This window comes from Onychomys torridus, chromosome 10 (assembly GCF_903995425.1).
Source record: "Onychomys torridus chromosome 10, mOncTor1.1, whole genome shotgun sequence".
Classification (NCBI taxonomy): Eukaryota; Metazoa; Chordata; class Mammalia; order Rodentia; family Cricetidae; genus Onychomys; species Onychomys torridus.
In genome coordinates this window covers 37,858,247-37,873,469 of record NC_050452.1, presented here as the reverse complement: position 1 = coordinate 37,873,469, position 15,223 = coordinate 37,858,247, and the positions used below count along the sequence as shown (strand labels likewise).

The following is a 15,223-nucleotide window of genomic DNA, read 5'->3' as shown; positions in this document are numbered from 1 at the left end:
CCCCAGAAGTACAATTAACAAGGCTCGAGAGACTGTTCAGCAGGTACAGTGCTCGAGGCACAACCCCAGCAATCATGTCAGCCAGGCATGGCGGCCTGCCCCTGTACTAACAGCGCTGGGTTAGCAGAGACAGGAGGAGCCTGGGGCTGGCTGATCAGTTGGGCTAGCCAACTGGGAAGTTACAGGTTCAATAAGATACCCCGTCTCAAAAGACAACGTGAATAATGACTAAGAAGGATGTCTGATGTTGACCTCTAGCTCTACACAAATATGATGTGCAATAAAAAAAGAGAAATTCCATTAATAAAATGGTACCATTCCTAATCTTAAAAATCAACCAAGATAAAAATAACAATATTGTCAATAGGACCCGTATCATTCAGATTCTGTTCGTCTTTGGGGGGCCACCACCCAGCTCCCAAATAAATCACACACAGAGTCTTATTATTATGAATGCCTGGCCTTAGCTTGGCTTTTTTATTTCCAGCTTTCTTTAACTTAAATGATCTCATCTACCTTTTGCCTCTGGGTTTTCCTGTTCTCTTATTCTGTATCTTACTCTTACTCCGTGACTGGCTGTGTAGCTGACTGGCTGGGCCCTGGTGTCCTTTCTCTCTGGTTCCTTAGTCTCTCCTCCCAGATTTCTCCTTCTATATACTCTCTCTGTCTGCCTTCCCCACCTATCCTTTCTCCTGCCTTGCTATTGGCCATTCAGTTTTTTATTAGACCATCAGGTGTTTTAGACAGGCACAGTAACACAGCTTCACAGAGTTAAACAAATGCAACATAACAAAAGTAACACACCCTAAAATAATATTCTACAAAATCAATCTACCTCACCTTTACAATGAATCTGACCGTTCAAAGTATCCCTACTATAACTGTACATTACCTCCAAGAACTAACCATTAACACAAGAAACATCAAATAAAACATTATCAGTACATTCTAACCCAACAATCATCGCTGAATATAGAAACAATATACTGTTAACACGTAAAGTTAAGTTATACGCATAAGTGTGTACACATCATTGTAGTTTAACAATGTACTTTGCGCTAATCAATTAGTTATATAACTAGGGTTAGAGTCTATCAAAGAAGATTAAAGATTTTAACTGTAGTATATCATTTTCAAACAGCTACAAATACAGACACTGAGACTTAAAGGTTAAGAATTTTTAATGACATCCTAAATGAAGTCATGACTATAACACTCTATCAATGATTTCTAGGTGGACAGAGGCTAGAAAGGCAGCCCAGTAGTAAAGAGCACTTCCTGCTCTTCCAGAGGACCAGTCCAGTTTCCAGCACCCACATTAGGCAGCTCACAATCATGTGTAACTCCAGCAGATTCAACACTTTCTTTTGGATTTGGTGGGCATCTACACACTTACGCACATTTCCACACACAGAAACACATACACAAAGGCTTAATTAAAAAAATAAATCTCTTTTCAAAAAAAAAAAAAAAAAACTAAGCTATTTTTGGTATTTAGAATTCAAAAAAACATATCAAATTATAAAAAATATTCTTCTATAAATAATATGCTTTTTTTTTTTTTAATGTTATGTAGCTGTGGCTGGCCTGGAACTCACTAAATAGACTGGGCTGGCCTTGAGTTCAATCCCTAGAACCCACAGAAAAAGCTGGGTACAGTAACCCATGCTTGGAACTCCACCATTGGGGAAGCAGAAACAGGCAGAACCCTGGGCATCTTCTGGATAGCTAATCTAGCCTACAGTTCCAAGCCCAAGACCAAGTTCACTCAAAAAAAAAAAAAAAAAAGAAAAGAAAAAGAAACGTAAATATTTGTGGTATCAAGGAGACAGACATCCATGCTTCCACCCTAAGGATGTTACCTTATTTTTGCCCCTACTGCCATCAGCTTCAGTCACTTTGTGGCATTCTTTCACACATGTATGATTCTGACAGTGCAACAATCTTCCACAAAGTCTCTTGCAAGAATAGGGTCCTACAGCATGGCATGGTAGAGGACTCACCTTAAAAATAAAAATAAGAAGCAGACAACTAGCACAACACACATGTCTACACAAAACTTTCTGGACTTGTATTTCCAAAATGACTAATCTGAGATCAATTTTCATGGCAGTCTAACATGTTCCCACTAATATTTTTATCAAAACTAAGCACCTACAAAGACATTCCTGTAAACATCTACTAATGAAGGAGAAATTGACTATGATTCCATAGTGAACACACAGAGGCTAAGTCCCACATAAAGCAGCATATATTTTTAAATTACTAACCCTGGACAGTCTTTGTAACACTGAGGCAGTAAGTTACTTCTAACAACTCTAGGACAGAGTGATGGAGACTACCAGTTAAACTTAAAGATTACTCACCTCATGCTTCCCCAGACATTCCCTGTAAGAAAACAATAATATGAAAACATTACAGATTCTTTAAGAAGAGTGTCTAATACAAATATGCTAACTAAATAAAAAATAACTAAACACTTGAAAATAAGCAATTACAGTAGCAACAGAATATAAAGTTGACAGACACTAGCCAATTCTTTGCAAAAGGCTAGCAGTGAGTAACTGGGACACCAAACTTATTTACACTGGCACACACAAAAATAAAATCAATTTAACTGTCTAGGTGAATAACATGATAAAACAAAACTACAATGCGCTGAGGAGAAAACTTAAGGGTTTAAATAAAGACACCATGTTTAAAAACAGGAAGGCATATACTTCTCAGTTTCATCAATATTCAACATAATTCCAAGATCTCACCCAAAGCCAAGCATGGTGGTCCACCACTGAACTCAATAGTGTACAAGGAAAGGCCACAGTCAGTCTGAACTCTGTAGTGAGTTCCAACAAAGCAAGGTCAAGGTCAAAGCTACCTGGGCTGCATGGTACCCTGGCTCAAAAACCAAAACCAAATCCAAATAACTGACCTAAAGTCTATATGAAAACAAACAAACAAACAAACAAAAACAGACATGAAATAGCCAACCAAAAACTGCTGACAGATTAACATCCACTGACTCAAGACTTACTACAAGGCTGTATTTTTCAGACTATGCAGTACTTAGAGAAAAGAAAGATAAATTAATGAACTAGAACAAAGAGCCCAGAATGAGGCCCATATACATAAACTGGCTGATACACGACAAAAGAAAAGGCAAATTACAGGAGGAATTTCTTTTCAACAAATGGTAGTGTTGGAACAAATTTATATGCACTTTTAAAAGGACAGACATTATACCTTTCACAATTAACTCAAAATGGATCACAGACCTAAATACAAAAAACAGGATAAGACCCAAATAAGCTTGGGTTTCATGATTACTTTTTAGACACAAAAGCATGGTCCATAAAAGGCAATGGATGAGTTCTAATTTACTAAACTAACAATGTCTGGTCAGCAAAGAACACTTTACAGGAGAGAGCAAGACACAGATAATAAACTACACTTAGAAAACATATCTGGTAATCAATACAAAGAACTCTTAAAAAAGAAACAGAAACAGAAAAAAAGCAAAACACCCAACTAGAAAATGGGCCAAGGACATGAACAAAGAATAAATCTTATCAAAAGACTGACAGATGCCAAACAGACTTGTGAAAAGTCGCTTGGCATCAGGTCATTAGGAAGCTGTAATCTAACAGGCAATACCTCCATGCACCTAACAAAATGGCTAACATGCCAACAGTGCCCTATGCCAACGGGATGCAGAGCAGGAAGACCATCACTAATGCTGATGAGAAGGAAAACTGGTACGCCACTTTGGTAGCCAATTTTACAACTTTTTAAATAGCTAAACATAAACTCACCATACGATCCAGCAGTTACACTCCTAAGGTTTTATCCAAATGAGGTAAAAAGTTATACATACATAAATATTTGCATATAAACATCTCTAGTACTTTTATAATTTATTAAAAACAACCAAAATGCCCTTCACCAGGTAAATAGATGGGATCACCCATGAGTATGTGGTCAACATAAATTGGACTCAGTGGGCTAGTAAAGAAAAAAAACACAAGTTGAGAATGGGTGGGAAGGTGGGGATGGATCTGGTAAGAGCTCGGGAAGGGATGGGGGAGAATGCCATCAAAATAAAGCACATAAAATTCTCAAAGAATTAATAAAATAGAATATTAAAATAAAAACAGGTCAAGAGAGGCTGTACAGGCAGTGTACTAATGTTATTCAGGGATAAGTGTGGTATGAAACCATGAAAATAAATGAAGTGGAAGCTAAATGCATAAACTAAGAGATGCATAAGGCCAGTACCCAAGGTCAGTATCACACTGCATGACTCCCAGCTACTGTGTGTGATGTTCGGGAACACACAAAATCAACCCCAGAAAAGCCCTGGGCGAGAAGCTTCAGTTTTAACAAACATTTGAAGAATTCACACTAATCCTTAAAGAGAAGTATTTCCCAACTTTTTTAGTGAATCTAATATGTCCATGATTATAAAACCAGAAAGAAAATAAGAAAAAATGTTAAGAATACAAGCTATATTCAATACTAACACTGTAAAATTATTGGGGATTTTGGGGGTTTTTTTTTTTTTGTTTTTTTTTTTTTTTTTTGGTTTTTTGTTTTGTTTTGTTTTTCCGTTTTCTTTTTTTAAAAACAGGACTTCACTTTGTCACCCTCTTACCCAAGCTATCCTGGAACTCCACTCACTAGATAGCCCAGGCTGGCCTTAAAACTTGTGATAATCTTCCTACCTCGGCCTCTAATGCTGGGATTACAGGCATGTTTACCATATTTAAGATTTTAAAAAACAAGTCTTTATTTAAAAAATATCTATTAATTATTATATATATGGGTGTTTTGCACAGATATACATGTGCGCCATGTGTGTTCCTGGTACCCATAGAGGCCAAAGGAGGCATTAGATTCCCTTAAAAGTGGAGTTAGAGATAGTTAGGGTTAAGTAGCCATGGGGGAACTCTGGAAGAGCAGAACTGCTCTTAATCACTGAAGCACCTCTCCAACCTGTTCAAAAACTACACACTAATAAAGGGGACCCAGTACCAAGTCAAAGGGATTATGTGCCAGGACACAGAAGCAGGGAAGTTCCCGAAGAAAAATGAGACTTTTAGAAATGAAGAAAAGCAGAATTCTGTCTTTGAGAGATCAACACCAATTGCTGATCTGGAACGTTAGTTGTTGATAACAGCCCCCTTTCTAATGTTATGCTGCTCCTCAGGACTGTTTCCTTTTCTTCTCTAATCTACGCCCCTGCTGAAAATATGAAACATTAATGGAGTCTCCATTCTTCCAGGTTCAACTCCTGAAAACTCAATCTCCATCATTCCCTGTCCATCTAGGAAGCTTTCCTTCACACACTCTCCAAGTTTCCACCTAAACGTAGCTGTCCTCAGAAATACTGCCTTTAGCATGGGATCACAGGAAAAGTAACAAATACCAAGCCTCTTGGCGGTGTCTTCCTAACTGCTGGTACCCGTTGCTATAGAAAGCTAGGACAGTGCACTCTAACTAACGGAGACAGGAACAGGAAGTTTATCATCACAGCAAACATATGTAAAAAGAATGAACTACAACACAGAGACTAGTTTGCAGGTCGGGCCTGAAATATTAAACTTAAAAAGTGAAGAAGGTGAAGTTCATACTATGCCAAAAACATTTAAAGTAAGGTTAAAACTCCGGTTCTTACACAGGAATAGGAACTTGACACGGAGGACAAGGTAATGCAGTAAGAATAAATGCTGGTTCGGCCGACTGTTCCCACGGGCCGACAGGCTGATGCTAAAAGTAAAATGCAAAACATTATAAAGTCAGAAGGACTATCCCATGCAGCCTTCCTAAGAAACTAGGGAAGTATTCTTATGGATCTTTTACTCACACAGGCTGAACTACATCCAACTCCTCCACAAAATGTGCTTACTGAAACATTTGATTCCATCTGCATTGTAAAGATTATTCCTCTCCACACACATTCAATATTAAAAACTGAGGCAGATGTCAGTTTAAAGGCTAGAACTAAGGCAGCATAGCCTCCTTAACCTCTTGTAAGCCAAAAGCAAAATGAGAAACAAACTCCAGTATCCACCAACTGAACGCAATCTCCCATATCCTGCTCATCAGCTAGCCAGGGCCCAATAAATACTGAATAAATGATGATGTAAATTAAGAAGTATCTATACCTCTAGCCATATTTGAAGGAAAACTGGCAAATTAATCTAACTATCGTAAGTATCACACTATATTTACAAATATTTACTAGTCACCACCCTCCATCTTCCTTCCAGTACTGGGGAATGAACCCAGGGCCATGGAGATACTGGGGAAGTCCCCACCACTGAGCAACACACCAGCTTTTGCAACTTTCTTAAGACAAAAGACCAAGTCTTGTTTTCCTCACCCCACCACCCCCAGGTCCAAGAAGAGCGCCCAGTGCCCTAAAGACACCTTTGTCTTTGCCTGCTAAGCAACCACTGGAGACAGCCCACCGACAGCCACGCAGGCCCTCTTGAGCACGGTCCTTACCCTGCCAATCTGCTTCACCAACGCCTGGTCATGACAAGAAGCAGGACACGAATGTCCACACCTCTCCAAAACTCTTCGGCAAGGTTGATGACACGGTGGACACGGGCCAAAGTGACAGCGGTGTTTTTGTTGACTTGGATGATGACAAGTCGGTGGTCGACTAAATAAGAAAGTTTTTAAGTTACTTTTGACAGATGAACAAGACATCTAATGTGTAACTATTTTTATACCTTCCGAAATCATAGAAGAGGACTATACTATGAACATTGCTTGAAAACATTAACAAGAATGGAGCTAGAGCACTATCAAAAATCAGTATGACTTTAAACATTAAGACACAGACGTCAGGCTGTGGAAGCTTCACACCAACCTGCACAGCTCTTTGCACTTGGGGGGCTTTGTGGTCCGCTCTCGGCCACAGGGTACTGTCACCTTGGCGTTACCACAGCTGCACTTGACCTCTACAGTTTCTGGGCATGGATAGCAACTGCCTGAGGAAAAAAATCAATACTTTTAAAAGACATTGACTGACTTACCAAATGCCCATCAACAGTTAACCAATAAACATAGGGTATTGTTCAATGTACAACAGGACAGGCTGCCATTAGAAAGCAGCAGTAATAGGAACGATTCTTAGCACGTTAAGCAAAATAAGCTATACACAAAGGCTATGCGCTTCAGTGTTTGATTCCACATCTACAGAGGAAACAAGAAAAACTGATTTTTACTGTCCAAATCAGGATACAAGCTTTGAGACACTGGTAGAGAGAGGTCTGTTTAATGATCTGGATTCAGTACATGATCACATTCACAAGCTTCGTAACACTAAGGTTTTTTTATTTTATATGTATTAATGCTTTGCTAGCATGTAAGTGTGCACAGGCCTGGTGCCCATCCAGGTCAGAAGATCTCTGCTCTCTTGGAACTAGGCCTATGGGTGCTGTAAGCTGCCATGTGGGTGCTGGAAAATGAACTCAGGTAACCCATAAGAGTAGCTAGTGCTCTTATCCCACCAAGCCATCTCTCCAGCCCCTACATTTATGATTTTTATACTTTTCCTTATATATACCAGTATCTCAGTAAACTTTTAGAAACATCCTTGTTTCTAAACATTGTGTTCTAAACAACAGATTTAAGATGTTACTTATTCAAAACTATAATAAGCAAACAAGTAGTTAAGTCCTTGCAGAATCTAACACTAACAATAATCTTTTGGCCTATTTTCTTACATACATGTATCCAAAAAATACTATATTTTGATAAATTCCCCCCAAAAGGGCAACTTTTCTCTCATGACCTGTGATTGGCTATTAATGAATGAGTGCTAGGAGGCCCTGTTTGTTGGAGGTTACAGTCTACCATGGTGTGGCAGCTCTCTCTGAGCTCAGCAACATGAACAACTCCCTCCCCTGGCAGAAGGTGCCCTGTACTTTACCTGACTTCATTTGGAAACTGTCTCCAGGCCCGATGTCTGACTTCTCTCTAGTGTGACCCTGGATGCAGTCCCCTGAAGAAGCTTTCTCCCTGCTGCCCATTTGGTAATTAGACATTGTGCTGGGAGCATTACTATAGGACTGTGCTTCCACAGATGATAAGAACTGAGACCTGTACTAGGAACTTTATGATAGGAGTGTGCCGTTTAATGCAAATTAGGTGATGCCCCAGCTACCATCCCTAATCTTATATATTCCCTGTACTCTGAAATAAAGCTGAGCAGACTCAGTGACGCTGTCTCCCAGAGGGGAGGCCATCTCCATCATACTCACAGACTGGACAAGGACCTGCTTGCTACTTCTGTTCCCTTTTGGCCCCATGGCCCAGTGGCCCAGTGGCCAAAGGACCATGAGAGAAGAGGAGATCCACAAGTGAGTACAGTCAATTTTCTATTATTTGTGCTTTGTAAAACACAAAATTCTAAACGTTCATCTTAGGATATGGTTCCAATGTGTTTCTGTTTAAACATTTCCCCAAAACAAGTTACTAGGTTTTCCTTTTTATTTTCTCTTGTTCAGTTGTCAAAAAAAAATATGTAAAAATAAACAAAAGCAAGCTTTCCTTTGGCAGGGCATGGGATAGTCTCATTGGCTGCCTGAGTCCCACTGGTGCAGGAGTACAGCTGTGTACAACACCATACCCAACCTGAAGGAAACCTTTCCACAGCCTATGGAGTTCTTCCCTAGGTGTCTCTGATATCATCTAATGGACTTTCTTCCTACTTCAGTTTTCCAATAAGAACTCCATCAGAAATGAAGTGATAGGGAAGGGAAAAGTCCTCAACTAATGAGTAACACCATTAAAGAAATTGGTTCCTAGAAATTGGGATCAAATGAAATACTACCAAGCGGTTAACCTAGTTAAAAAAGTTAATTAATAGAAAACAGCCTGTTGTGATGACTCTAGAAGTTAAAAAAGAATTACTCTAGAAACACAATGCATTAACAATTTGATTCAAATGAGAAAAATAAATGGGAAAGCACATCACAGGGAAAACTTTATCCTTCAGTGTTTCGTTAAGTATAATCCAGTGAAATTTCAATCTTGACAATAAAGCCATCTAAGTTATCCTCATCTACATGACCAGGTTTCATTATGATCTTCCCAAAGGAATGGTATACTTTCCAAATTAGCCGAGACATTTAAGTCACTCTCATTTAGCATATCATATCAACATCTGTACTCAACAATAGTTTCTAATCCATACTCAACAACTCCAGAGAGGAATGTATCAAAGAACTTTTTGTCATGACAAAATTATAGCAACGCTTTTTAAAAAATTAACCTTGAAAATAATACGAAATAATTTACCTAAACAATCTTTACCCTGGTCAAAAGAATTTGTTACAGAGACTGGTATGGAGGCTAAACTAAGTCTTAGCAATACAATAATCATTTCAAAATTAAAAAGCAGCACACATGCAAAGAATAGTGGCCAGCCAAATGGGCAGGCTTCCAATAACGACAGAAGCACACATATTCAACCGTGAATTTCAATGAACTATGTCAGATTTTCATCTATTCACCCTGCCAATGTGCAGTGAAGAGTTGCTCTCTCCCTACGAGTTTCAGTGTAGTTCTAACTATGAAGACAACTGGACTGATGAAAACAGTGTGAAATAATGATTCCACATATGAAACTGAGTTAAACCCATGTCCAGAGTGATACAAACATCTTCTAAATAATCATTTTATGTGCCCGCAAGATTCTTTGGGAGCTAGTAAGCACTTTCACAACAATGAAAGTCACCAAAAAAAAAAAAAAAAAAAAAAAAAAAAAAAAAAAAAAAATCATGAAGCTGATCAAATCTCTAACCAAATAACTTATTGGAAAATGCAGAGGATAAAGAAACATACTCAAATATACCAAAGAGGCAATCTGCAAAATCCAGACTGGGAAACCAAACAGCTACCTAATTTCTTCACATGAATCCTAAGCCATTAGAAAAATGGAAATGAGCAGCGCAATGACAGATCTCAAGACTATCAATCAATGGCCATTTGCCACTCTTATTGGTGAGTCACTGTTCTAAGAATTTCAGCATCAAATATGTTGGGAATAAGAAGAAGTATATTTAGGTTAAGATTCCATTTTTTACATATGACTAAGGAAACATTTATGGATCAGATGACAGGAGAAATACATCCAAGGCTTCTCCACTCAGAGCGAGCTTGCACGGCCTTTCTACAAACGCCCTTATTAGATGAAAGATGCTCCTTTCCGTTTATACAAACCGTTCTGGATAAATAATCTTACTAGATTACTAATGTTAGAATAAACCCAACTCATTGTGATTTAGATAGCTAAAAGTATAGAATGGGATGACAAGACACTTACAATTTTAATTTTTTTTTTTTTTTACGAACATACTCATGAGTTAGAATCATCTATAACCTGCTGTTTTCTCTGTCAGATGGTATGAGGTGGGCATTCAATACAGACTGATTTATAGGTGCCATGGCAAAACTCACATGTGAAAACCCAGTAGCCTAGCTATCCTCCTGGAAAGAAAACTGCACACTACTGACTCCCTGCTTTATCATCACAGTGGTCAGGCTGCTCACAGAAAGCCGTCACTTGAGCAAAAACCAACATGGCCCTATCCACATTCTCTTTCCCCAGAAATTCTTCGTATTTATTTATGGGGGTGAATGCTTTGCTGTATGTATTTCTATGCACCACGTTCACGCCTGTTGCCTATGGACGCCAGAAGAGGGTTTCAGGTCCCCCAGAGAGCACAGTTAAATGGTGTGAGCCACCAAGTGGGTGCTGAGAATCAAACCCAGGGCTCTGGAAGAGCAGCTGGTGCACAACTGTTGAGCCTCTCTCTAGCCCCACCTCATCCCCAGCAATTCTTTAACTCACCATCTCTCTGGCCTCATGTCCTCCCATTATGTCCCTCTGAACAGTGTGTACTTTTCAATCACTGCATTTTTACCTAGAGCACTGTTCTCATTTCCTGGTGGTGTGCATGCTTACCCCCAATGTCACCTTTTCAGAGCCCCTCCTTCACAATTTCTAAAATAGTAACAGTACACAGCATGTCTACTTTCACAATTTTAGCCTCACTCACATTTTCTTCTGATGATTGCCATTACCTACATCTACATTAATTATCCCTCTTCTACTGGGGGGGGGGGGAGTTGAAAAGTTAGCCTCCTAAGAGCGTGGACTTCGTCAACTTTGTCAACTAATGTCATACCAGCACTTAACACTTGATAGACAAGACGGTCACCATAACTAGGACATAATTTTCAGAGGGTGATCCAGAAACCCTGGGGTGCCCCGAGACTCATTTGGAGAGTCTATAAAGACTCACAGGTTTAGAATTTTCTAGAAGATAGTGACAAGTAATATTAAAATAGAAGTAATATTAAAATTGACTACAGAAGCAGATTTGTGAATCTGCTAAATTTTAACTAACAAGCTAGACATTAAAGATATTTACAATAATATAAAACAATAACGTCCTCATTAGCATTTCTGAAGAAAACCTAATTCCTTACCAAAAATAAAAGCCATGCTATTTGTATCAAAGTATAAAGGGTGTATTTTACATAAAATAACTTTAAATAAACCACTTAAAATGATTATTTTATTTTATTGTCATATACAACAAGTGTAAATGAGTAAAATTCACATATTAACAAAAACTTTTAGGGTCTCAAAAAGTATAAGGAATCCTGAGACTAAAATCTCCCACAACCACGGGCACAAGATAACCCTTACTACATCTAAATTCATGAGAGTATATACAATTCATACTACAACCAAATCTATGAATACCTTAAAAAAAAAAAAGTCTCCATGGAGAAGGTTAAGAAAAACCATCACAGTGTTACAAAATGGATACGACTTATCATCAGACTTGGGATTGAATTTTGACACACCGTTCCCTGGGCATTTCCCTAAGGTACTTAATTTTAACCATCTTGTTCAAAACTGGGACTATAGTGACTGTCCTACCTTCTCCAGAGTGAGTGTTAGGAAATAAGAGAATGAGCTGAAAGCTCTCTACTGACCCTAAAGAACTAAGGAAACATCTTCTGTGACATTTTACCTCTGTGACAAACGGATGGACACTTGTGGTTTCTACATCCTAGAGTCCGTCCACAATTTTGATCACAAGGCAGACAGTTTCCAGGGCAACACTAGAGAGAAAACAATATATAAAGAGCAACATGAAACCCCACACATAGAACATAAGTCCTAGTCATTTACAGAATTTTTAGAAAGCAAAAAGTTTCTTTTCACTCTAAGGATAAAATTATTCAAAAGTATCAACATTATTCTAGTAAGTAATAGTACTCTATACTGAGAACTTAAAACCAAGCTAAATTTCCCTACCTCTTAATTATTCTGATATTTTATGATTATTCTATGATCGCAAAATTTTACTAACTTTTCTATAAGTTGATCAAATCCAGTCTAACTTTAAATTAAAATAAAATTGGCTGAATGTTAGGCTGTCAGTTCTTTTCAAATCATAGGATGGATCAGAACTAAGGAAACTACAAAGGTACACTCCCTAACCTGTCGCTTCCTTCATTTCTAATCTCTGGGAAATACAAATATCAGTTATCTCAAGTTTTCACTCATGAGTTTCAGGCAACTACACAGAATCTATACTGCCAATTTAACTCTTTCTATGACTTTTCTCCTACCCAGGTTTGTAAAAGGAAACACAGGCTATGACAGACAGTCTTCTAGAAACTTAGGGCTGTAACCTTAAGAATAAGTTTCGGTACTCAAAAATACATATCAATGAAAAGCAATGAATTAGTCAAAACTTCTCATTCAATCAAACAAATATTTCTGAGTAACAATGTGTCTATTACTTAGTAGCCATAGTGAAAGGGTTATATGGTCCAGGACTTGAATAAGCTAACTGGCATTTCTATGCATGATAAAGTAATAGTGACCAGAATTACCCTCTGTGTCCAAACATCTAGAAAACCTAACGATAGACTGGAAGTTATAGACTTTAGAGGTTAATTGAGCAGCCCAAGACAACAATCCTGAGAAGGAAGGCACAAAAGGTGAGCCCCACAGTGACATTAGTCTAGACCTGGAGACCTCTAGGCTGTATGACAAGAAGGCCAATCACAAGCAGAATCTGGAGTTCATAGCTCATGAGACCAATACAACTCAACTTATAGTGAGAAAGTAACAGCATCAAGACATCTCTGGAAAACTCCAAAACAGACCCCTATGAGTCTTTGCCTGAACACGAGAAGTAACTTCAAAACCTGAAAAAGCATTGAAGACGGAAAACAGAACAATTTCTGGAGGTCAAAGGGCCAGGAATAGCCTGTGCTCCTAGTCAGTGTGGAAGAAGTTTCTGACACACAGACATCAAGCAGAATAGTAGAAGTTATTACATTACTATAGAGACCACAGCAGCCCCACACAAAGGGGTATTATGGCCATACCTAACAGCACGAGGCCTATAAAGAACCAAGGATTTCTAAGTAACCTATATGTTCCAGAGAAAACCTTTAAAAGTATTTAAAGGGGGGAAAAAGGAGAGAGAGCAAGACAGAAAAATACCTAAAGGGAAAAAAGCATGTAAAAATGTCTACAATATCTAAAAAAGCCAATAGAAATTTTCCTTAACAAGACAAGAAGAAAATATAATTAAAAAAAGAATAAGAGAAAAAACAAGCAAAAGACCCAGAAACTAGAACTGATACAACCAGAAGACAAAGTCATTAAAGGCACCCACAAATAATAAAGAGCGAGCATGTAAAGCAGGAATACACAAGCTACACCAAAGTCCCATGGACTCCTAAAGATGAAATACATACCTAAAACAAAAACACACAGGATGAGAGAAAGATTAGAAAACGCAGAAGCAACCAGTGAAGCTGAGGACAAAACTGTATGAGCTGTCCAGTACACTATCAAAAACCACGAAAAACTAAACCCAGAGCATTCTGAGCTGAGGGACTTCAAGGAGCATACATGTCATGTAGAACTCTGAGGAAAATGGGACAACAGAAAAAAAAAATGTAAACTTCTATAAATATGATGAGAACAATAAACTTTCAACCCAGAAGCTTGTTCAATGAAAACTACACTAAGGAAACATGAAAAACCCTATGGCAAGGAGCATCAGAAAACAATCACTAAAAACTGACAATATAAAGAAAACCCTTGAAAACCACCAGCAAGCAAGAGAATAGCCATGAGAATGCAAGAGAGCGTCAATGCTAAGAGAAAAGTAAGTCACATGCTCTTGTTAGGAAAGGCAAGCTAAGAGACAACATTCTAAAGTTCGGGGGGAAACTGTAACACTGGAGTTCTACAGCAAAAACTATGGTCATGGTGTCTCTTCACAGCAATAGAAACCCTAAGACACCACCTAACCTTTGCTAGGCGTCAACCACCAAAATACCAGCACTCTAACACAGCTAAAGACTTCTTCAATCAGGAAAAGGAAAAAGCCCAAAAACCAAGCTGAGAATTAGTGTGTGAGACAAGGAGACTACATAGTCTTTGGTGTTTTGTTCTGTGGACAAAGTCATGCTATATATATTAGTCCAGGGTGTCCTCAAACTCAAGATCCTTCTGTCTCACACTCCTAAGTGATGGACCCATCTGTGCCACCACATTCAAAAACTGGCATGATTTCCCACTAATAAAAACAACTGTTTCAACCGGGCAGTGGTGGTACACGCCTTTAATCCCAGCACTCTGTGATTTTGAGGTCAGCCCGGTCTACAAAGTGAGTTCCAGGACAGGCTCCAAAGCTATACAGAGAAACCCTGTCTTGGGGGGAAAAAAAAAAATGTTTCCCTAGAATATTTACTATTTACTATTATTTGATATAGAAAACAAAGAATATGCCCAAATACTTGAGAAACAGATGAAAACAGTGTTTATCACATGCCCAAATGGAAAAATTCAACAGTTTTTAAATCAGTTTCACAAGTTTATCACACATACCTTTCTCCTACACTGATGCTTCTGACAGTCGCGCATTTTCACACACTTAGTCTCACAAAGATAAGGCTTGTGACATGGCATTCGCTTTGTATGCTTTCCACAGCGACACTGCTTTTCCACTTCCTAGGCCAAGCACCAAGAAGCATCGTTAAATTGCCTAATGTTCATGTTTTTCTCCACACCTCAATTTCTGTGATTGCTAAAAGCACAAAAATCTTAGTAACAAATCTGAATTAAAAACTAACTAAACTAAAACAGTCTCCTAAAATACTTTTT

At 38.4% G+C, this 15,223-nt stretch overlaps 1 protein-coding gene across 2 annotated transcripts in view; it reads right to left on the bottom strand.

Moving 5' to 3' along the window:
• Positions 1–15,223, bottom strand: part of Nfxl1 (nuclear transcription factor, X-box binding like 1) — a 41,793-nt gene that overhangs the window by 9,659 nt on the left and 16,911 nt on the right. For both annotated transcript variants that reach the window (XM_036201107.1, XM_036201106.1), the window contains exons 11-17: positions 14,948–15,070; positions 12,060–12,150; positions 6,875–6,995; positions 6,505–6,664; positions 5,672–5,763; positions 2,367–2,388; positions 1,863–2,003 (exon numbers count right to left, since the gene is read on the bottom strand). In XM_036201107.1, the coding sequence (XP_036057000.1) occupies positions 1,863–2,003; positions 2,367–2,388; positions 5,672–5,763; positions 6,505–6,664; positions 6,875–6,995; positions 12,060–12,150; positions 14,948–15,070 (750 nt within the window). The remainder of the gene's footprint in view (positions 1–1,862; positions 2,004–2,366; positions 2,389–5,671; positions 5,764–6,504; positions 6,665–6,874; positions 6,996–12,059; positions 12,151–14,947; positions 15,071–15,223) is intronic.